At 45.3% G+C, this 21,559-nt stretch overlaps 3 protein-coding genes and 1 long non-coding RNA gene across 7 annotated transcripts in view; 1 reads left to right on the top strand and 3 right to left on the bottom strand.

Moving 5' to 3' along the window:
- nebl (nebulette) overlaps positions 1 to 3,873 on the bottom strand; it is a 36,231-nt gene extending 32,358 nt beyond the window's left edge. Inside the window, exons 1-4 of one of the 2 annotated variants that reach the window (XM_019889576.1) lie at positions 3,567 to 3,873; positions 1,975 to 2,069; positions 864 to 948; positions 674 to 781 (exon numbers count right to left, since the gene is read on the bottom strand). In XM_019889576.1, coding sequence (XP_019745135.1) covers positions 674 to 781; positions 864 to 948; positions 1,975 to 2,069; positions 3,567 to 3,635 — 357 coding nt within the window. In that variant the 5' untranslated portion in view covers positions 3,636 to 3,873. The remainder of the gene's footprint in view (positions 1 to 673; positions 782 to 863; positions 949 to 1,974; positions 2,070 to 3,566) is intronic. The other variant, XM_019889577.1, reaches the window with a different exon arrangement.
- A 3,997-nt stretch (positions 3,874 to 7,870) lies between these two features.
- Positions 7,871 to 13,889, bottom strand: chrnd (cholinergic receptor, nicotinic, delta (muscle)). Of its 2 annotated transcripts, XM_019889572.1 has the most exons (13): positions 13,775 to 13,889; positions 12,474 to 12,619; positions 12,295 to 12,339; positions 12,087 to 12,196; positions 11,675 to 11,830; positions 11,172 to 11,281; positions 10,885 to 11,085; positions 10,584 to 10,695; positions 10,360 to 10,474; positions 9,675 to 9,885; positions 9,486 to 9,604; positions 9,017 to 9,212; positions 7,871 to 7,921 (listed from the first exon to the last, which is right to left on the bottom strand). In XM_019889572.1, the coding sequence occupies exons 1-12, from the start codon at positions 13,815 to 13,817 to the stop codon at positions 9,030 to 9,032; spliced, it is 1,551 nt and encodes a 516-aa protein (XP_019745131.1). In that variant the 5' UTR covers positions 13,818 to 13,889; the 3' UTR covers positions 7,871 to 7,921; positions 9,017 to 9,029. The 2 variants fall into 2 exon arrangements, with proteins under 2 accessions (XP_019745131.1, XP_019745130.1); XM_019889571.1 differs by lacking the exon at positions 7,871 to 7,921 and having other exon boundaries at positions 8,822 to 9,212.
- On the top strand, positions 11,249 to 12,212 carry LOC109527567 (uncharacterized). The gene is made up of 2 exons (XR_002170542.1): positions 11,249 to 11,342; positions 12,098 to 12,212. It is a non-coding gene; the product is annotated as an uncharacterized LOC109527567 (long non-coding RNA).
- Positions 13,890 to 14,069: 180 nt separating the features above from the next.
- On the bottom strand, positions 14,070 to 21,161 carry cip2a (cellular inhibitor of PP2A). 2 transcript variants are annotated; one of them, XM_019889544.1, is made up of 22 exons: positions 20,571 to 21,161; positions 19,609 to 19,756; positions 19,419 to 19,531; positions 18,954 to 19,048; positions 18,566 to 18,662; positions 18,330 to 18,452; positions 17,895 to 18,040; positions 17,751 to 17,826; positions 17,465 to 17,677; positions 17,195 to 17,360; positions 16,883 to 17,030; positions 16,702 to 16,801; positions 16,496 to 16,614; positions 16,084 to 16,261; positions 15,932 to 16,006; positions 15,539 to 15,649; positions 15,252 to 15,448; positions 14,904 to 15,017; positions 14,628 to 14,710; positions 14,404 to 14,543; positions 14,186 to 14,341; positions 14,070 to 14,145 (listed from the first exon to the last, which is right to left on the bottom strand). In XM_019889544.1, the coding sequence occupies exons 1-21, from the start codon at positions 20,670 to 20,672 to the stop codon at positions 14,198 to 14,200; spliced, it is 2,688 nt and encodes an 895-aa protein (XP_019745103.1). In that variant the 5' UTR covers positions 20,673 to 21,161; the 3' UTR covers positions 14,070 to 14,145; positions 14,186 to 14,197. The 2 variants fall into 2 exon arrangements, with proteins under 2 accessions (XP_019745103.1, XP_019745104.1); XM_019889545.1 differs by lacking the exon at positions 14,070 to 14,145 and having other exon boundaries at positions 14,173 to 14,341; positions 15,932 to 16,000.
- Positions 21,162 to 21,559: the final 398 nt, after the last annotated feature.

The following is a 21,559-nucleotide window of genomic DNA, read 5'->3' as shown; positions in this document are numbered from 1 at the left end:
CCAATCCTAGCTCCCCGGGTGGTCAGTTCAAAACCAAAAGATTAAAAAAAAAAAAAAAGTTACTTACAATTTACCCGATGCTCCGCTTCGGTGCTGTTGTCGCCTCCATCTCGCACTCAGTGGAGAATGAGTGTGTGTGAGTGTGTGTGTGTGAGCGCGCGCACGCACGCGCTCACTGACAAAACTGCACCACATCCATTCATCCTCTTCGCACCCCACTTATAGTATGCACATAAATACTGTGGGTTGAAAAAGTCTACACACCCCTGTTCACCCCATATGATTGCTACATGTAAAATGAGACCACAAAGAATTTCAAAGCTTTTGTTCAACTCATTAATATGATCATAAAAGATGGCTAGAACATCTGAACTTTAATTTGAGGCACACAGTTTATAGGCTGTCATGTTCATGTCCTGTTTGTTAATTCAGTGTATGGCAGGAGTGGAGGGCGTTCCCCTCCAGAGCTGCACCTGTCGCTAATCTGCCTCATTTTGTGGGATCCTATCAAAATATTCCGGAGAAGTAACATAGGCCATATTTGCAGTGGGAAAGGTTTTCAAATGGTTCATCTTGCAAAAACCTGACATTTTGAACAAGGGGGTGTAGACTTTTTTATCATCACCGTCCCATGTACGCGCGTGCGCTTTGTGTTTCCACCTCCGGCACATACGTTACTGATGTGTTCCTGCGTGCGTCTCAGTCGTTGCATCTCAGGCGTGTCGGACACGATGCTGAAGCCTCGACCTTTGCTCTCCTCAAAATCTTTCTTGTAATTCACCTGCGGCGGGTGAGGAAATGTTGCGGCACTCACGATGGTGTTCGTCATTCATCTCAATATTTCCGTAGGATATTTTACGGACCTGACTCTGCAGCTGACTCTGCTGCCTCAGTCGCAGGTTCTCCGGCGTATCAGCCACAGTCGTGAAGGATGTCTTGGGATAATGTCTGCATGTCATAATCATAATTAAAAATGCATTTATTTATATGGCATGAACCAATTCTTGAATGACAAATATAGTAATTAAATAAAGTAATTTTTCTTACAAGTGCCCAAATATAAAGATATAAACATTTATTGAACGGTCCAAGCAGCCGAATACCCAATGACAACACTCTGCTGTAGGCCACGTCTCACCTAAACGCTCACGCGCTTGCTAATCGGCCAAGTTCCGGACATCAGTCACTCGCCCACGCCATAGTACATCCAATAATTATACTTAATAAAGTTTATTTACATGATCGTGCTTGATGATGTGGACATGCAGTGCAATACAGGGCTGTATTTCTTTATTTAAAAAAAAAAACACATAAAAATATTATGTATCGTATGTGATGATTCGAAAAATGAACGCACGGATGCATATAAAGTCATGTATGATGTCATGTGTAATGTCCGAGGCCATTTTTTCCCCCCGCCCCAAGTCAGCCTGTCTGATTTCAAGTCCGCTTTGATGATATCTCCAACCTGCGCACACAATGTGACAGGATGCTGCTTTGTATGCTGCTCTAAATAAAGTCACAGCATCAAAATGACGAACGGCAGGACTTAAGGAAACAGCGGGTGTGCGCGCCGACAATTGTTCGGAAAAGGCCGAGAAACAAAAGAGTGTGCGTGTTACCGTAGGCGTCATTCCACTCGCATCGAAACCCGACGGGCCATTCCTTAGTGTACAATGAAGCTAACATGCTAACGTGGGAGGAAAAAAAGCCATTTGAGCACGCGGACATCATGCAAATGACACGCGGGAAGGTCACACAGACAGGAAATTTGAACCGTGAACCTGAGAACTGTGAGGCGGACATGCTAACCATTCTCCATTGTCCCGCCGTTCTCACTTTCATCATCGACTTCATTTTTCGAATGCGGCGTGTACATGCAAAAAAAGCTGCTTGGACTGAGGGAGTGTGTCATTTGTAAGAGAATGCGCGCACACCCACACACCCACACAATGGGAGAGAGGGCCGACTCACGCGTTGCAGTAGGGCTTCTTGTCGTAACCTTTGTAGTTCTTCATGTTGAGGGTCATCTTGCAAACCTCGCAGTGGAAGCAGCCTTTGTGCCAGTTCTACGTGCACACATACACATAGCCATTGTTTAGAAACACACATTCTCCAATTTTCCATTCCTGTGTATGTGCCAATCTTCATACAAGGACCATTCCAGAGCAAGGCTGTCCAAAGTCTAATTCAGAGGCCATTTGCCGCCCGTCGCATATACTAATGAAAAATTAACATGAGGAAGTTAGGAGCAAATTTTGAAAATCTTGCCTATTTATTTAAAGTTTAACTCAGGAGAAAAACTTTGGACATCCTTGTTCTAGAAACTTCCTGGCATGTTGTCATGACAACAAGCTGAGCAGCAGTCAAAGCAGCAGCTTGTTTATTTGTTGGACTCACTCTCACCTCAAGTGGTGTAAGGGAGTATTGCAAGATACACCTGCCTGCGTGAGAACAATTTCAGAATTTCTACATGAACGTGCTTGATGTTTGGTCGCAGACTCGGTGCTATTGTTGTGTCATCCGACGCCGTGTGCAGCAGACACTTAACGAGGCTGAATAATTCATCAACGTGACGCCGCATGCCATCATTTATGCATGTGACGCTCGATAAGTAACGATATAAAATAGAAATAAATATATTGAATTCTTTTCGTCGCACTTTATACCTCCACCATGTCGATGCTCTTAGTTAGCCCATCTATGGTGTTTCGGATTATGATTTAGCATGAAGCTTGTTTCTTTTAAATACACAACATATAATTAACTATTTTTTTTTTAATGTTTCGTTATCAAGCAACTGCCATCGATTCAGTGAAATGGGGCGTGTGTGTGTGTGTGTGTGTGTTGCAGCAGCATGTTGTAAAGGATTGTCCAATAATCTTAATCAGGTGATACACTGTAAGTACATAAGCGGTTAGAATGGAACCAAGATGTTTAAAGTTTGAAAACAATGTTTTTTTTTTTAATGATTTGGGAGAAAGAATTTGCAGCTGATGAAATCAAGCGTTTCTCTTAAAAGTGGAAAAAGTCTTGTTGATGAACATCCAGGCTTCTTCCACCTTTCAATCATCATCAATTTGCTTAATTCACTACTGTATACGGAATATGTGAAATTCCTTGTTTGGTTTTATTTTTGTTTCTGGACAATGAGACAAAAAAAGACACGCGTTTAAATTGGATTAAAAATAAAAATAGAGATTTTAATAAACACATTTGGGCTGAAAAAAACCGGCTAAATTATCTCTTTCAACATGTTTATGGCTAACTAAAGCTTGTATAACATATTTGGGGACAAAGAACACAAACTATCTCAAAAGTGTAGGGAAATGTTTGACAAAAGAAGACTTCGGAGGGAAGATGACGAAATGATGATGCACGTTAATTATGATGAATGCACTTTGCTTCTTTTTCATTTTTACGTCTCAATTACTCGACCGGGAACGTCTTCGCCATTTCAAACATTTGCAAATAAAAGCTTGTATGTTGAATTCAATAAGTGGACGTAAATCTATTTATTTGGATGATAAGCAGAGTGACCGACGGGGAAAAAAAAAAGTGCTCACCTTGTCCAGGCAGCTGACTTTCTCTGTCGGATAAACAACCTTCCCGCAGCGGGCACACTGGGGGTTCATCCTCGCGACCGGGGTGTTCCAATGTTGGGGTCCTGAGGCTTGTTAAGTCACCAGGGAAGAAGATGCTGGAGCGGGGGGCTCCGAGTGGAAGCTGCTCGCCCGCTTTATTATCCGGGACCGAGTGAACAACGAGTGCAGCTCAAGTACAGTCCGACAATCAGAGCATCCGAGAGCGGCAAGCTCGCAGCACTTAGCAAAGGTACCGGAAAAACGAACGACTTTTGTTTCCGGACCCGTTTCCTTCAAAGTAAAATAATTTACAAAGAGGGTACAGAACACTGTTTAACTCCGCGTGGCATTAAAGAGAGATATTTTTGTGACTAACAGCAGTTCAAAATCATTATGTATGTGTGAATCCATCTTTGGTGTGCATATTAAGTTCAACTCATCGAAATGAACGGGGGAAGATCCAACATGCCCCCTTTGAGCTGCATGCCGACGGCCACACTAAGCTAGTAGGGGCAAGGGCCCAAGACTTTCACTGTTCATCATCCTAAAGAAAAAGGTCAGACCTTAGAATGTGACCACTAGAATGCGAATTAAAGGCGCATGTAGCAGTCAATCCGGTTTGTCCACTCAGAAATGAAAGTATCAGCTAAAGGGACATGTTTTTCTTAACTCTTACTCGTTTTCTGTTTCTGTTGATGTCCTCCTGTTGTTTTGTAACCATGCTAAGTGTGGGCCTAATTTTAAAGGTACATCTTCCAACTAAATCCAAAATGAAAATAATAAATCTAATAAAGTAAATTCGAACTTGCGAGCAACCTAATGACATCAGAAATATTCAACAGGTTTAACAGTTGCAATTTCTGAGCATATCGGGGAGGAAAGATTTCTCAACACACAGCACAGGATAATCACTCAGGATCAACTTGGCAGACATTGGATGATTGGGCTTTTTGTGATTGAGATGGAAAGGCGGGTACAAATCACATTATCGATATGTGGACTTCCGCCTATTTGTGGGAATGTCACATGACTAAAAGAAAGCAGAATAATTGGTTGTGCGCCTTTCCAAAAATAACAAAACAACACCTGCCTTGAACACCACATGAATGGAATGCTGCAGGTTTCCTTTGGCTGTGTCAGTTCGAGTTGCCACTGAGCAAGTCATCTCAATGAAGACGAAGACGTCTGCCTTGTTTTTAGCCTACCACTTCTTCCTGTGGCGTCTGATCTGCGGAGGTAAGCAGAAGCTTCACAACTGTCTGCCGTCTTTAAGGTTTTTGTGTTCTATATCAAATGTCCTTATTGCTCACTTACTGCGCAGGTGTTCCGGGTGTTGTTTCGTTGACACTTTTGCTTTCGCTTGCAAATGTCACGTATGGACTGCAATGCTGTGACTCAGTGGACAAAGTTAACAAGTAACTGCAGCAAAAAAATCATGTTTTATTCTCAACAATTACTAGGCTAGGGTCTGTTGTATTAATCAGTGCGACAATACGTAAGATTGAGCTAGTGACTTCAATATCATTTGAGATCATGCGACCGTGATTGCAATCGATGTGAAATTTCACTTTTGGGTCCAATCGGCTTTCTACGTGGTGATGTTTTGCAGACGTCAGTGATGTTTGGTGCCGTTGGAATACGAGTTGTGTTTTAGCGGTGAGCTTCCCCGTTGGAGAGGACGTGGTTATCCACTGGTTTCACCACGCTCCTGGGGGTGTTCAGGTCCAGGTTCACTCCTTTTATTATGACTCAGATCAGCTGGTCAACCAGGGAAAGCACTTCAGGGAAAGAACATCCTTGTTTAAGGAAAAGATCACAGCGGGGAACGCATCTTTGCTGCTTAAGGACGTCGTGGTTGAAGATGAAGGGAGGTACAAGTGCTACGTCGGAACCCTCCAAGACACTCGGGAGGCCTTCATCAACCTCCATGTGGAAGGTGAGCCCACAAACTGTCTTGTGTACATCACAGATGTCAGCAAACAAGAACTACGGGTGTAAGCCTTTGTAATTCGGAGCCCTGCTTGGCTCTGCTGTTTTAAGGCGTTCCACAGGGTTGAATTTTAGGGCCCCTCCTTTTTCTCACCTCCGGCAGCTGGCAGTGGGTGAGGACTTTTCACACGCAACAGTACAGTACTTTGAAATGTGCTGAAGTGTTGTTTTCCGGGCATCAGCTCCAATCCAGGACGTCCACATGGAGCTGAGTGAAAATGCCGTGTTCTGTCGGGCTAATGGCATCTACCCGGTGCCCACACTGGACTGGTCCACTGACCCCCCCATGGATGGCAGGCTCTTCGACAACAAGACGAAGGTGGAGCAGACGCAGTCAGGTTTTTATAACGTGGAGAGCTGCATGCAACTGAAGGCTGACGGTAACATCCACGTGGACTTCACATGTGAGCTCAGCAGTAAGAGGAACAAAAATACAGCTCGGCTCAGGATAGAAGGTACAGACGACTTCATCCAGACCCTTCTCATTTAAATTTGTTGAGAATCTCATACAAACCTCCTGTGCAGATGCCATTCATGCAGCGTCGGGCAGTGAGGTGAAGGTTCCATGCAGTTTTCCACAAGATCTAAGCCACTTTGAGCTGATATGGAGGTTCCGTCATTTGGAGGACATCCTGTTTATGAAAGCGAGTGGCTTGCAGCACCAAGTTACGCTTTCGGATCAGTGGAAGATCCACGTGATAGACGGACGCTCGGCATGGCAACACCTCAAGCTGCCCAACGTGGTGCCCGACCACCAGGGCGTATACACCTGCGAAGTCCGAACACATCGGGTCACCTACGTCACGCAGACGGACGTCATCGTCACATCAGGTAATCAAACTAAACTTTTGAATGTGCGAGCCCAAACACAAGTCATAGTCGGTCCAGGTCATCCGACAAACGGAACATCAGTGAGAGTTCAAATAAGAGTACCGACAATTTTTTTTTTCTTCCCTCCATCAGACTCAAAGCTTCGATCGCTGCTCGGCACAATCGCTGTGTTCGGATGCTTGCTGGTCATGTCTGTCGGCCTCGCGGGATTCTTGATCTATAAAGGTGAGCGAGTCGAGCTAAGACGAATCAAAGCTGCAGTAAAGCGCAACCTCACTCTTTGTCCAGTGAGGACGTTGCGCAAATTCCAGAAGACACCAGAAGAAGACAAGTCAGTGAGAAAGATGCTGACACAAAAGGCTCAACCATGACTTCCTCTCTTTTAGTGTTATAAGGCAGAGATATTGTAAGTTTATGAGTACAAGAGCTACCATTTTCCAAGGACTATGTCACGAGACCGGTGGGAACGCTATGCAGTATGAAGCAAAATGTTGCTGATTTAGCAAATTCAAGCTCAAGTCATAATATAGAAATAATCCTGCAATTCACATTTTGTAACGTGTATTTTTTAAAAATCAACTTAATTCATTTGAGGATGTAAACGGGATGCGATGGTATGTCACATTCATAGTGGGAGGTAATTGTATGCACTTTTGAAAATGTGATATTTTTCTACAAATAATTTTTTTGGATTAAATTTGACAATTATGACAAAACTGAGATTCAACCCTGTTGATTTTCTGGAAAAAAAAAAGGAACATTACTTTATTTTTCTACTTCATCCATATTTATATGATACCGCTTGTTGAAGCAAGACAATAAAACAATCAAATAAAAATGCACTTCTGGTATGTTTCGATCTCATTGAATGCTTACATTTTCCCAGCAAATTGGGGACGAAAACTCATCCATAACACGTGATAAGAAAATTGGGCCTTCACCGACTTACGCAACAGGGGAAGGATCAGCTCATCATCGGCCCGATGATCAGATTGTAGGAGTTGTACTGCAAACACTCGAGTCGCAGCATTGGGGGGGGAAAAAAAACAAAACCTTTAAGGCAGAGTGGAGAAACTTTTAAGGTCGTAAAACCACACTATCGATGCTAACATTAGCATGTCTCTTTTAAATCATGTCATTGGGATTTTCTATCGTACGTTAGCATTAAGCGTATATACTTTTTGTGACATTTTTATTTGGTGACAGTGTGCGATTCTTTTTTCTTTTAAACACAAGATGTGTCGTGCCTCAAGCAACACAAAACATGGGAAATGCAAAACTGTGTGTGTGTGTTCTACCCTCTTGGTCCACCCAGACATGACATGTGTGCTGGGGCTCCTAAAGTGCAGGTTGAGTACCACCACACAGTTTAAGACCACCACTGTCACCAGCACCATGATGAACATCAGGTACCTGAGGAACAATGTTAGCTTTAAAAAAACAACAACAACAAACAAATCATGTACACAATGTGTGTGTGTGTGTGTGTGTGTGTGTGTGTGTGTGTGTGTGTGTGTCTTACTTGACAATGAGCGGGACGGAGAGGGAAGTCTCCGGAAGCCTTTGAGAGATCAGCAACAGGAATACAGACTGCGCCAGCAGCACAGAGATGGACAACGTCATCTTCTCACCACCTTTGTCCAGTGAGGACGTTGCGCAAATTCCAGAAGACACCAGAAGAAGACAAGTCAGTGAGAAAGATGCTGACACAAAAGGCTCAACCATGACTTCCTCTCTTTTAGTGTTATAAGGCAGAGATATTGTAAGTTTATGAGTACAAGAGCTACCATTTTCCAAGGACTATGTCACGAGACCGGTGGGAACGCTATGCAGTATGAAGCAAAATGTTGCTGATTTAGCAAATTCAAGCTCAAGTCATAATATAGAAATAATCCTGCAATTCACATTTTGTAACGTGTATTTTTTAAAAATCAACTTAATTCATTTGAGGATGTAAACGGGATGCGATGGTATGTCACATTCATAGTGGGAGGTAATTGTATGCACTTTTGAAAATGTGATATTTTTCTACAAATAATTTTTTTGGATTAAATTTGACAATTATGACAAAACTGAGATTCAACCCTGTTGATTTTCTGGAAAAAAAAAAGGAACATTACTTTATTTTTCTACTTCATCCATATTTATATGATACCGCTTGTTGAAGCAAGACAATAAAACAATCAAATAAAAATGCACTTCTGGTATGTTTCGATCTCATTGAATGCTTACATTTTCCCAGCAAATTGGGGACGAAAACTCATCCATAACACGTGATAAGAAAATTGGGCCTTCACCGACTTACGCAACAGGGGAAGGATCAGCTCATCATCGGCCCGATGATCAGATTGTAGGAGTTGTACTGCAAACACTCGAGTCGCAGCATTGGGGGGGGAAAAAAAACAAAACCTTTAAGGCAGAGTGGAGAAACTTTTAATGAGGGACTAGGAGAGTTGAACTTTAAAGAGGCATCTTACACCTTCGCAAATACTGATCAGGTTAAACATTCGTGTTTACTGAGGATTTTTTTTTTCACATCTAATGAAAGGAAACAACAAGCCACACAAGATCAAAGAAAGCAGAATGAGGTGTGTCTGTGTGTGTGTGTTTGCGTGCGCGTTCACATCACAGCAGCCGCGGGTTTTCCTCCCTGTAGTCGTGAGTGTCTCCGGCAAAGGGCAGCGGCGGCGGGTGGTTGTAGAGACCCATCAGGAAGATGATTATGGTGCCGAAGGTCATCACAGGGGTAATGAGGAAGAGGCAGAGGCGGTCCACGGTGCGAGCGATGCCGCTCCAGTTGTCCTTCTCCTGCAATGACAAAAATAAATAAATAAATAAAACGCCTCAAAAGTGTTTGGTACTTTCCAATCAGGTACTTGTGTCATTGTGGGCGTGGAGCAGAAACTTTGTGAAGGTTGGCCAACGCAATTTCAGAATTTCAGTTTGTGAAACCGGGTAGCGCAGTACTTCGGTTTAGGTGGCGTTGACGACGACATGAGTAGGGTTCCAAATGAGCGGAACAGAAACTGACAAGCAACCACTGAGTTAAGAGTGTATGACATCATCACATGACCCGCTCACCTCATTGTAGTCGTTTTTGTTTCGCATGTGTTTGATGATGTAGTTAGCTCCGTCCACCGCCGGCTTGATTTCTGCATACAGCTGCTCGGTCACGCCGCCGTCATCCTGCAGCTTTTTCACTGAAGGATTAAAAAAAAAAAAAAAAAATGTAGTTTGCCGCCTAATGTTGCTGAGCAAACGTTTGCATACCTGTTGCGTGCGTGGGCCGTGTCACGAGCCCGTGTCTCACCGACTGCTTCTCGAACATCAAGTCGCTGCGCGACTTGACGCTGTAGTACTCCTCAGCCGACGCGATGTAGCCCGCCGAGCTGGAGCGCCGCTGCAAAGCGCCGTCCCAGTACGGCTCGGACTCCGCCGGCCGGGACATGAGCAGGAGGCGAGGAAGTCGCTCTAGGAACAACTGTGACGAAAACGCGTTGGTTCGACTACAACTGAAATTCCAGCACTTGTGGTGCTGTTTATAAAAACAGAATGATAAGAGTGCACACAATAATGAAGAACAATCGACGCCTTCGACTGCTAATACTCAATGAGCTGCACTATTATGTTATTTTATCATAGAGGATAAAGAATATACACCTGTGAGTATTGTTATATTTATCTTAATGAGTTGTTTAGCAATTTGTGATTAAACATTACTTTAACCGATACCTAAAGGGTCGTAAAACCACACTATCGATGCTAACATTAGCATGTCTCTTTTAAATCATGTCATTGGGATTTTCTATCGTACGTTAGCATTAAGCGTATATACTTTTTGTGACATTTTTATTTGGTGACAGTGTGCGATTCTTTTTTCTTTTAAACACAAGATGTGTCGTGCCTCAAGCAACACAAAACATGGGAAATGCAAAACTGTGTGTGTGTGTTCTACCCTCTTGGTCCACCCAGACATGACATGTGTGCTGGGGCTCCTAAAGTGCAGGTTGAGTACCACCACACAGTTTAAGACCACCACTGTCACCAGCACCATGATGAACATCAGGTACCTGAGGAACAATGTTAGCTTTAAAAAAACAACAACAACAAACAAATCATGTACACAATGTGTGTGTGTGTGTGTGTGTGTGTGTGTGTGTGTGTGTGTGTGTGTCTTACTTGACAATGAGCGGGACGGAGAGGGAAGTCTCCGGAAGCCTTTGAGAGATCAGCAACAGGAATACAGACTGCGCCAGCAGCACAGAGATGGACAACGTCATCTTCTCACCACCTTACACACCCACACCCACACACACACACACACACACACACACACACACACACACACACACACACACACACACACACACACATTTAAAGCAATGACATGATTTAAAAGAGCCCGGGGCATGACAGTAAAGGGAACTTTTCATGATGCTCCTTCTGTTACAGAAGCGTTGGTGTATAAATGCTAACTGACTGTCTGCGGGCAGGTAGTAGACGAGCGAGGCCAGGAAGGAGATGAGCACGCAGGGTATGATGATGTTGACAATGTAGAAAAGCGGCTTGCGTTTGATGACGAGGTAGAAAGTGATGTCCTGGTGCTTGTTGCTCTCCATGGGAATGTGTTTGTAGGTGTTCCTCTTAGCCGGACGGTGGATCACCTCCCATTCGCCGTTCTCTGACGGTCGATCATAGTGGGGGGAGGTAGCGCGTGTCATGTCTAGGGTAAATCGAATCCCGAGGCGTCGAGTACGAGGCGCTCACCTGTCCAGCTGGCCGGGTCGATGATGATCCACTCTACCGTCCACGTGATGATGTCATCCGTGTCCGTCTTCAGGAGCATTTGGATCTCTTTGGCGTTATACGTCAAGGAGCTGCAAAGACACAGGGATGCACAACGTCAGTTCAACAGAGACAGAAGGACGGCCCAACACGGTATGCGCATAAAGTAAACCAACTTCCATCACTTTTGTTCTTCCTGCACTTTACAGTATTTTAGGTGTAATTGCACTGTCAGCCGCTAGATGGTGGCACAGGATTGTTTTGCACCAGTATTATGAGGAGAAATGTTTTGTTGAAAATACTCGCACGCTTCCGCCTGCGTTCCCTTTTAGACAGGTATCCTATCATTTGCAATCAACGGCTCACTGTGAAAATGTGTCTGAATCAATAAATTTGAAAAAAAAAAAAAAAAAAAAAACATTTCACACCTGCGACGGAAATGGGTCTGCTGTATACATTAAAAAAAACGCTGTTAGCAATCTCACGTAAACTTGAGGGTGCAGTTCTGCCAGTCGAACGGGAAATAGTTGACGTTGATGGAGCAGGACGAGCGGAAGATGGCGGGGGGCAACCAGTAGCACAGCCCAGTGTACTCAACTAGCACATTGCAGTAGTAGGCCACCTGGAATTGGGCGTCGTTACTGGGTGAGGGGAAAAGGGAGAACACTCTCATTCAGAACTCCTTAGAAATTGCTCTAAAGTGTTTCTCTTTATATATACGAGGGAGCTAGACAATTCCTTAAAATGTACACTAAAAATCTCTCAATAGTGATTCAACAGTAGGAATTTTTGTATCGTGGACTATGTACTGTAGTTGACTCTCGGACTGACATGATGATTCCAACACTCCCTGATGAGTGGCTAACGAGTGATTCCCAACCCAGCTCCCGCTCTCACTTGTTTTCCAGCACGATCTCGGGCAGCCACACCATGTTCGACGGCAGGCGCAGCATCTTGATGCCGTCGAACTCGCTCGTGTTCCACGTCAGCCGGTAGTCTATCCACGTCTGACGCGCGCGCACAAAAAAAAAAAAAGAAACACGGTAATTGTACGGGTGCATTGGGCAGACGGTGCGACTGAGCGTCTTCGACGAGGAGAACTTACGTGCTCGATCCAGACGTTGGTGAGGAGGGTCTCGTCTACTTCTTTCTAGATAAACCAGTAGCACGAGAGGAAAACGTCATCTATTCCTTATGGCTGACGTCAAACAGCCTTCGGGCTCGCATTGCTCATCCAATTATCTGCCCCATCAATCCATCCAACACGTGTGTGTGTGTTTGTACCAAGGAGATGAGGTTTGAGAGCGTGAGTGCGAGGTAGACATCGACGGCGTCCTGTTGTCTCTCCACGGGGCGCAATTCCTTGTTGTAGCCGCGCTCCTTCAACAGGTGGTTGATCAGGCGCTCTTCCTCGTTCCGGCACCAGCACACTATATGCATACACGCTTAAAGGTTAATAGCCAGTAACACACACAAGAACACAATCTGAATGTGACTAATGAACAACATGGTACGTTTGATGCAGCCTTTCACAAGTCGTGTGCTCGGGGAGTGTTTAAACAAACGACCACATGCTCCCCTGAATGCCACGGGGTTTTAAAAGCTGCCTATTTTCAGGAAAAATAATATATCACAAAATCCAAATTTTGTACGAGCACGGATAAGCACTCGTACCACACTTTGAGTAATCAATGATACGAGTACCGATACCTCAAGTACTTTTAAATTTTAATTTAACACAAGGGCAAAAAAATGTGAAGGCCTTTCTTTCTGAAGCAGATAATGATTTGCAGAGTTATAGCGCCAACTACTGCCAAGGAGGACTTACTCAGTGGATGATTTTTTTTTTTTTGCTTGAAGTATCGGTGGCTCATATCGACAGGCTCCAGTTTTTTTCCCAGAGTACTCAATACCGTAAATATAGGCCGTTATACCCCGGTACTCGGCGATCTCTCAACAAAATCATAGAATAAAGTGTCGACCTATATTTTGTGGTTGACTTAGTCAACTTTCTGACCCAGCCATAAAACTATTTTTATCCCCCTCAAAGTGGAAAAGACACAGACGTTATTTTCAATGAGGCACCGGTCCCCACTTGCAGCGATGCACTTTTTAAAACGATTCCACTTCATTTATTGCTAATATATTTGGGGGGCGGGCCCCCAGTTTGAGAAGCAATGACGTTCCCAAAGAGCCTCTGGCACGTTCAAGCTCTCCAATTTCACACAACAGCTGCTTCCTCCTCCCTAACTGCTAAAGCCAGACTCGAAACCTCCGCCAAGGCAGACATTTGCCACCAAGAGAAACAAACGACAGTCGCTAAATAAATGTGGTGAACACGTAAAATTTCAACAGTCACTAAAGTTTACACTGCCACCTAATTTGAATCAAATCTGGATTCATCTCAGTTTGACAGCCCAGCATCCACATTACGTTCTTCACTCGACCAGACACAATTTGACAATTATTAGCATCAACGTAGGTTAATAATTCTAAAAGTGGACTAAAAAAAACACGCAAAGCAGTTCCAATGTAACAACAAATGACGTCATGATGAGAGAACAATTTCAAAAATGGAAACTGACCAGGCAAGAGCAGCGCAAGCAGGAGCACACCGACGGGCTTCATGTTGCGCTTGTGTTTTGTGAGGAAGAACGTGTTTGTCCGTCTTCTTTCTGACCTTGTGCCAAAGTCCCTTCGATTGACAGTCGGCAGCTGCAGAAACACGGATGGCAGAAAATAGAAAGCAGTACCACTTGGTCACCCTGTACTGCGAAACACAACAGTTGCATCAAAACTCATTCAATGTCGCACACATTTTTGTTTTGCACGAGTACACATTTATTTGACAAATACAATAAAAGGCTATTTAAATACAATAAAGAGTCGTTTTCATTAAAAATCATTTGGGTCAGGGCTGAGTTGCCGTTGTTGTGGCTGTGTCTGCTGCGTTTGTTGTTGCTTTCGCGGGTCGACTGTCGTAGATTTATCGCCGGTGTTGGTGGCCATCAGAGCGAGAGGTTGACGTCGTTCTTCTTGCCGCTGCTCAGGCTGTGGATCATGGCGATCATGGCCGAGTGCTTGTTGAGCTCGTCCTCGCACTGCTTGAGCTTGGTCTCCACCTGACTCTTCTGCAGCTCCAGAGACGAAGCCTGCGCACGGGCACGATTGTTGGACGCAGAAGCTTGGCGGGAAGGGCGGGTGTCGTGGTTACCTTGATGCTGGCGTCCTTCCTGGCCTGCTCCGTCTTGCTCAGCTCCTTCCTCAAAGCATCCAGCATGTCCTCCAGCTCCCGCCTCTGCTGCTCACTCTCCCTCCGTTTGTCCGCTGCCACCCGGAGGTCACCTCGCAGAGCTGACGCCAAAGCACAACTCGCGTGAAGGGAAATTGTAATGTTACCGCTAATATGCTACATGTTAGCGTAAAGGCAGATCTGACCTGCTATGTCCTCTTCTTTCAACCGCATGTCTGAATGCAGCGACTTGATCTCATCCTCCTTCTCCTTCAAAAGCGACACGGTCCTGACAAGAGCAAGCCGCAAATAACAAATGCTAGCATGGGAACCAAAATGCTACAATGCTAACATAACAACCAACATGCTACATTCTAAACGCATTAACTCAAATGGTAGCATGAGAACCAAAACGCCAAAAGCTAACGCATGATACCGAATACTGTCATATTGCCATGTGAATATTTGGCCATATTGCCGACTTGTCGTGCTGCAGCTGCAGAGTTTGGTGGTTCTTCTTCAGTGCGTCGTTGTGTTCGCTGAGGTTGGCGTGATCCGCCTGAAGCTCCTTCAGAAGAGACTCGCTCTCGTCGAACCTGACAAGCACATCATTTTGTACATCAATGTGTTTAGCTTTACAACGGAGAGAAAAGAGAGCTCATAAGGGCCGATTAAATCAGACAGCCGATGACTCATCGGGCCGTATTTATTCCACGTTATTAATCGGGAATGAATGAATGATTCCTGCAACTTCGTTTAGAATCATTCACTCATTCCCTCACTCCCGAATCACTCAACACTTATACATAGTTATCTATTACGAAAATGACCTGTGGAGCAGGGAGTTATAGGCGCCTTTGAGGGTCTGGTGCTCCTCCGAGTCCAGTTGAAGTCTGGCGTTGTGCTGCAGGAGCTCCTCCGTGTCGGCCTTGGAGCGTCGCGCCTCCTCCAGCTGCACGCCAAGCTCGCCCTGAAGGACTTCACGCCGCCGCTCCGCCTCCTTGAGCAGGCTGGCTAGCTTGCGAGCCTTCACGTCACAGATGCCGAATTATACTTCGTCGTCATCAACGGTGGCTTCTTTCTCCCGACGGACGAGTCAAAGGACAAAAGCGCTCACCTCGGCCTCGGCCTGAGCTCGTTGGAAGTGATACTGTGAGATGAGGCGGTCGGCCTGAGACAGGGCCACGGCTTTTGCTTCCAGCAGGTCCTGAAGGCGACTCTCCTCAGACTGAGGGTTAGGTGAGGACGTTGACATTAAAACCAGAGGGTAAGCAGAGCTGCATCAAGTTTTGTTGGATGCATGATTGCTACCTGCGCGGTGTGATTCGGCATCTTGGTGAATGAGGTGCTGCTTCCAATAAGGAAATTACAATTCTGACCTCGTGTATTTTTTTTTTCTCAATAACAACAACAATGCATAGACTCGGGGCTCACGATACAGCCCTACAAGTCCCTCCCTAGTTGTCATGGTAACAAAATCCATACTAGCAAAAGGCTTCTTTTGACTTACGGCGAGGGCGGTGAGCTTCTGCTCGTAGACGTCGATGATGTCAGACAAGTGCATGTCCTTGGCTGGCTCCTGCAGCTACAAACCATATGCACTCAGCTCGCAGTCATGCTCTCAACAACAGTCGGAAAGTTGACATGACATGCGTTCGAGACCTCCAAGACGCCGTGGAGCTTCTCCACAAGGCTGTGGATGCCGCTGGAAGCGCCGGACATGTCCAGTCCATTGACGTTTGTCCGAGGAGGAGGGAATTCCTGCACGGGAATACGCTTGACGGGCACCTCGGCTTCCCTCTGCCGGTAAGCGTTGTTGGCGGCCATGCTGTCCCCGAGCCTGGAGGAAGACCGCGGCACACTTCAAAGGAGACATCATTTATCGCGTATTTATTCGAAAAGAACCGATGTGGACTTTGTATATTCTACCCGTTCCTGCATTTGTCTACAAACTATGACCATCAACCTATGACAAATGCTCCCGTTGTGGGCCTAATAAATGTCATCTTATCTTAAAAAGTCCCTTTTCCAAAATACGTCCCCCTTGAACCTGATTGGACAGTCTGAGACTCACACCAGTGAGGGGAAGTCCGGGAGTGGCGTGGCCTCTAAGAGCAGAGCGAGGCCGGTCTGCACGTGCGCTCTGTGATGCGAGGTCAGGGCCAGAGCGAGGGGCGTGGCTATCCTCTGGTCCTATACATATGAGATGGAGGGGGGGGTAAAAAGTGAGGATGAGGAGAAAAACGTCACAGAGGCGACGAGCAGTAAGACGGCGGTCACCTGCAGTGTACGGTAGAAGCCGGTCTCCATATCCTTGACCTGCTGCCGCAGTTTGCTCATCAGTACCAAAGTGCTGAGCAGAGCCTCCGCACACACCTGACTACAAACGCACATGCACACGCGTTGTCATGATATATCATACAGTGTCATGGAAGACGACGGTGGCAGCTGATTGGCTGACCTGAGGCTGTTGTCTGCGCCTGGGGGCAGGCAGGCCGTGGCGTTGTTGCCGTGACAACAAGCAAGAAGTGTTTCCACCTGCAAAAGGCACTGCTGGGCACTCACCTGGTTTGATACCAGCGACTGTGTGACGTCTTTGCTGCACATGAGTGGACTGGTTAAGTGTTTTTGGACGAAGCAAACAACGCACGTAAGGTGACAAAGACGGCGTAACGGCGACAGTGGTGGAAGATCACAGCCAGGAAAGTCTTCTCTGCTTGCCTACTACTACTGCCGCCTCGAAATTGACAACGTCAACGCATGGCCAGGATATCGAGCAGCACACTGTTGATGTGAGTGACGCACTCGCAGTGTTGTCTCAGTTGGGCTTCTCCTTGGGAGGGCGGGTCCAGGCCCTTGACAAAGTCCAGCAGGACAGGAAGTAGCATCTCCACAAAACTCTCTGTTGAGTCTGGCATGATGGCGGCGCCCAACGCCTCCTGAGGTAAGACAATTCAATTCATCGACACTCCGGTACACTTCCTGAATGAAATCTTACATTTGTCCACAAACATAAGATGTCAATGAATGGCATGATTCAAACCTCCAGCAGCTCCTTGAGCAGCCGCAGCGCCTTGAGCGAGCAGGCCTCAGCGCCCGCCACGGGCGAGCTGATCCACTGCACCAGCGCCAGCCCAGGCTTGGCCTTGTGCTCCGGCGCCGCCTTCAGTTTGACTGTCGCCGGTTTGAAGAGTACCCGGCAAAGCAGCGGCCGCAGACCCGACACGCCGCACATGGCGAGGAGTAGCTCCAGGACCTGTAGACCCACAAAAGCCAAGCTCCAGACGGTGCGCTCCTGTAACGCACGTAGGTACAGATACACAACTCACCTTGGCTGCTGAGTCGGCATCTTTTGACTGCAACAGTCCTAAAATCTGATCGACGCATGCTGACAAGTGCCGGTACCTGCGGACCGCAACAAAACGAACTGAGACACGGCATACACGCATGGGCGAATGCGCGTGTGTGATTACCGAGTGAGATAATCTGCAATTTTTGGGTTCTGCAACAAATCAACCAGAAGATCAACCGAGTACTTTCGGGTCAGCGTGCCGTCGCCGTTGACGATGATGTTAAAGACCAGCTGGAAGGTCTGGTGGATGTTTTTGGCATCGAAGAGCTGTGGCAGGAACACACACGGGGAAAGACATATCATGAATCTTACACAAACACAAGGAAGCACACAGAAAAACACAAACTCACGCGAAAATAAAACCAGAGACACATCAACACATTCACAAAAACAGACTAACATAGAACGTTTGGCAACATGAACAACATGCACAGAAACACACACACACACATGAAAAAGTTTGAAACAAAAACACACCATCACAAAAAAAAAAACACAAACTAACGCACGAAACACACAATCAACAAATCACCACGGCAACCGTTGCCACACCCACCTTCTCTCCGACCTTCTCGTTGAAAGTCAGGCTGGCCAGGATGGACAACGTGAAGACCACCACGGTCAGACTGTTGTGGGCCAGAAAGCGGATCAGCGTCCGATAAAACGGCTTCACGGTGTCCTGTTTTTGTGAATTTTGGAAAAAAAAACAACAATTCAGTTGTATTTTACTCCTCCCTCCTAACTCTATGTCGAACTCTCCCAAGGAAACACACGACACAGTGGGCCGCTCACCAGAGACTTGATGTGACTCTGCACGGCGGGGTTAGTTCGACAAAGGTTGGCCATCAGGCCCAGGCACGGCATGATGATGTCATCGCAATCCGACTGGCTGCCAGGAAAGACGCAGCTCGGTGTGACTGGCCAAAACTTGAACTCCATGTGTGTGTATGTGCATGTAAGGTGCATAAAAATGCCAAAAAGTGAAACTCAGTACATAGACTATATTAGACTTACACACAGACACACAAAGTGAAATGTTTTGTTTTTATAATTTTGCTGACTGTATCTAATCGTGGACGAAAACCTTGTTGAACATTACAACTGAATTTTATAACACAAATTAGGTCAGGATTAGCTTTTGTTGAATCTGTTGAGATGCGCCTGCGGAAGTCCGTCTTACATGTTGGACATGAGGAAGCCGATGAGCTCGTGGACGTGGCTTGAGGATGGGAAGATGCGAGTGCTGTAGGTTAGCTTCTGCAGCAACTGTAAACTCTTCGCACAGACAAAAATGCATTAAAGTACCCCCACAGAACCTGTGACGCAGTGACAATATATACATATATATGTATATGTGTGTGTGTGTGTGTGTGTGTGTGTGTGTGTGTGTGTAACACAAAGTCCCAAGAATACAAAATATACCAGTGAGGTGTGGGTATTAATTCTGTCCACTTGGGGTCGCCATCCTCATGTTCTGCACGGTACTATCTGTGACTTATGTGTGGCTTTAAAAGGTGTTTTAAAAATCTGCCCATACAGTGAATCCACACAACATAAACCACAATAGGGCAAGCACGACTGCATTGGTGATTTTCACTTATTGCCGGTGCAGATAAAACTAATCCCGAGGATTGAGATAACCAACCTGCAGTATCAAAGGGTCTCCGGGGGTGGCACTGTGGCGATGCACAAGCAGGGCCAGGATGCTGGTGAGGTTGAAGTTAGAGTGTAGGATCTTCCTGCTGTCATCATCACAAGCTGCAAGGAGATGACATGTTGAATATGATCAAGTCCGTGAGAAGTTTATTTCAAAGAAATGAAGAAGTGTACCGTACCAAGCTGCGCCAGTAGGGATAAGATGGCACCGGCCACGGTGGGACAGGTGTTTGCGTTGCCGGTGAGCTCCACAAGCCCACGGACACACTCTATGGGCAGCAGCTGACCCGAAGAAAGCAGCTGGTCACATTTGAGGGAGGAAACCTCCTGCAAACATTAAAAACTGTTTAATAAAAGTGGCTTTGCTTTCTTTTTGTCAAAGTTCATTTGAAAAAGTCTTTTTCGTTGAATGTCAGATATGCAGTGAAAACTGTATTTTATATATTTTAGTGTCTAGATAAGTTCAGTGCTTAGGACTTGCAGTCCACATGTTAACGTATCACTTTTTCATCCATCCGTTATCTGAGCCGCGTATCCTCATAAGGGTCACAGGCGTGCTAGAGCCAATCTCAGCCGATTGCGGGCAGCAAGGCAGCACCCGCCCTAACCCAGGTAGTCAAGGGGAGAACATGCAAACACCACACAGGAAGGCTGGAGCCTGGTATCGAACCCGAGACCTTTGCACTGGGAGACAGACGCGCTAACCAGTCCCCCAAACTGCTTGCTTGCATCACTATTACATGAAAATTTTGACGGGTCAAAGTCCCAGATGTGCGCATTGTAATCTGATTTATAACTTCATGATTTATGCTCGCGGCACACTTTTGGGGTAAAATTTTGTGAAGTACAGTAGTCATAGTGAACACATAGAAGTCCATGTTAACGCAAAGTGAAGCAGATCAACGATCTTTCGTATAATTCTTTGGTCATTTGAACTTGGGGGAAAAAATCTAGAAGAAAATCGCAATTTGATGATTTTTAAAAATCGTTCTGACCTTGTAGGTTGCACAATGAATACTGTACAGTCACGTGATTCTCGAGTTACCGTAATACCGAAAACACCATAAAATCAATTTACAGCACGAAATAGAGCAATTATATATTTCAAATAAATGACAGAAGAGGTTTAAAAGTGAGTCACCTCCACTTGTTTAAGAAGCTGCGCCGCATTTTGAGCGCTCCTGCCGCCTTCATACTGCTGCGTGGCGAGCAGCAGAGACTTCAAACAAGTCGTCGCGTCCATTTCGTGAAGGAAAAAAAAAGACCTATCGATGTAAAATAATAACTTGATCGATTATTTACTGTAACACTGTGTGTGTGTGAAAGAGAGCGAGACAGGGCGAGAGTGAGAGATTCAAACACGAAGCTCGACGCTTTTCATATCCGACAATGTTGGAAAATCGCAGCCAAAGCTAAGCTAGCAAGCGCTTACATTGGCGACCTGTGAGATTTAAAACCAACGTTTTATCTCCATATTTAATAGTCTTCGTCGCCGTTGTGAAATAAAAAAAGGAGAGACTTATTGTGGGTCATTTATGCTTATTTTTAGTCCCAAAACGTCAACTTCCGACAACACAACAGCGACATTGGGGAAAACTCCTCCCGCTCTGAGCTTCAAACTGGAGTGGAACAAACCAAGTCTAAAGGAGGGAGGGGTGCCGAAGTGAAATAATACAATAAAATAATGACACTCTTCACATAAGTTATGGTGCAAAATAAGCACAAACATTTCTTTCTAAGTATAATTTACTTTTTATTATGTTCAAAGATTTAACCTCAGACGTTTTTTTTCAAATATTGTTGATCACTAAAATTAGAAGCCCCGCCTTCAAAAAAATGGAAGGGAATAGCGAAACTCAATTAACAAGAGAATATTCCAGGAAAATACTGTAGTTTTATTATTAATTATTTGCTTGTTTTATTTTGTAATTTAGTCAACATGTGTCCACCAACACATGTTTTGACATTTGTCAAATAGATTACATTCACCATGACGTCACACAATTTCCGGGTCGCAAAAGCTGAAACATTTCGGGTGGCATCCAAAAAGTACAGTTTTTCACGAAGGCTGATATTGACAGAATTTATACAATCTCTCTAATATAATTTCATTCTGCCAAATTATTTTAC

The sequence above is a fragment of the Hippocampus comes genome, unplaced genomic scaffold, assembly GCF_001891065.2.
Source record: "Hippocampus comes isolate QL1 unplaced genomic scaffold, H_comes_QL1_v1.1 scaffold490, whole genome shotgun sequence".
NCBI lineage: Eukaryota > Metazoa > Chordata > Actinopteri > Syngnathiformes > Syngnathidae > Hippocampus > Hippocampus comes.
This window is presented reverse-complemented; position numbering and strand designations above follow the sequence as displayed.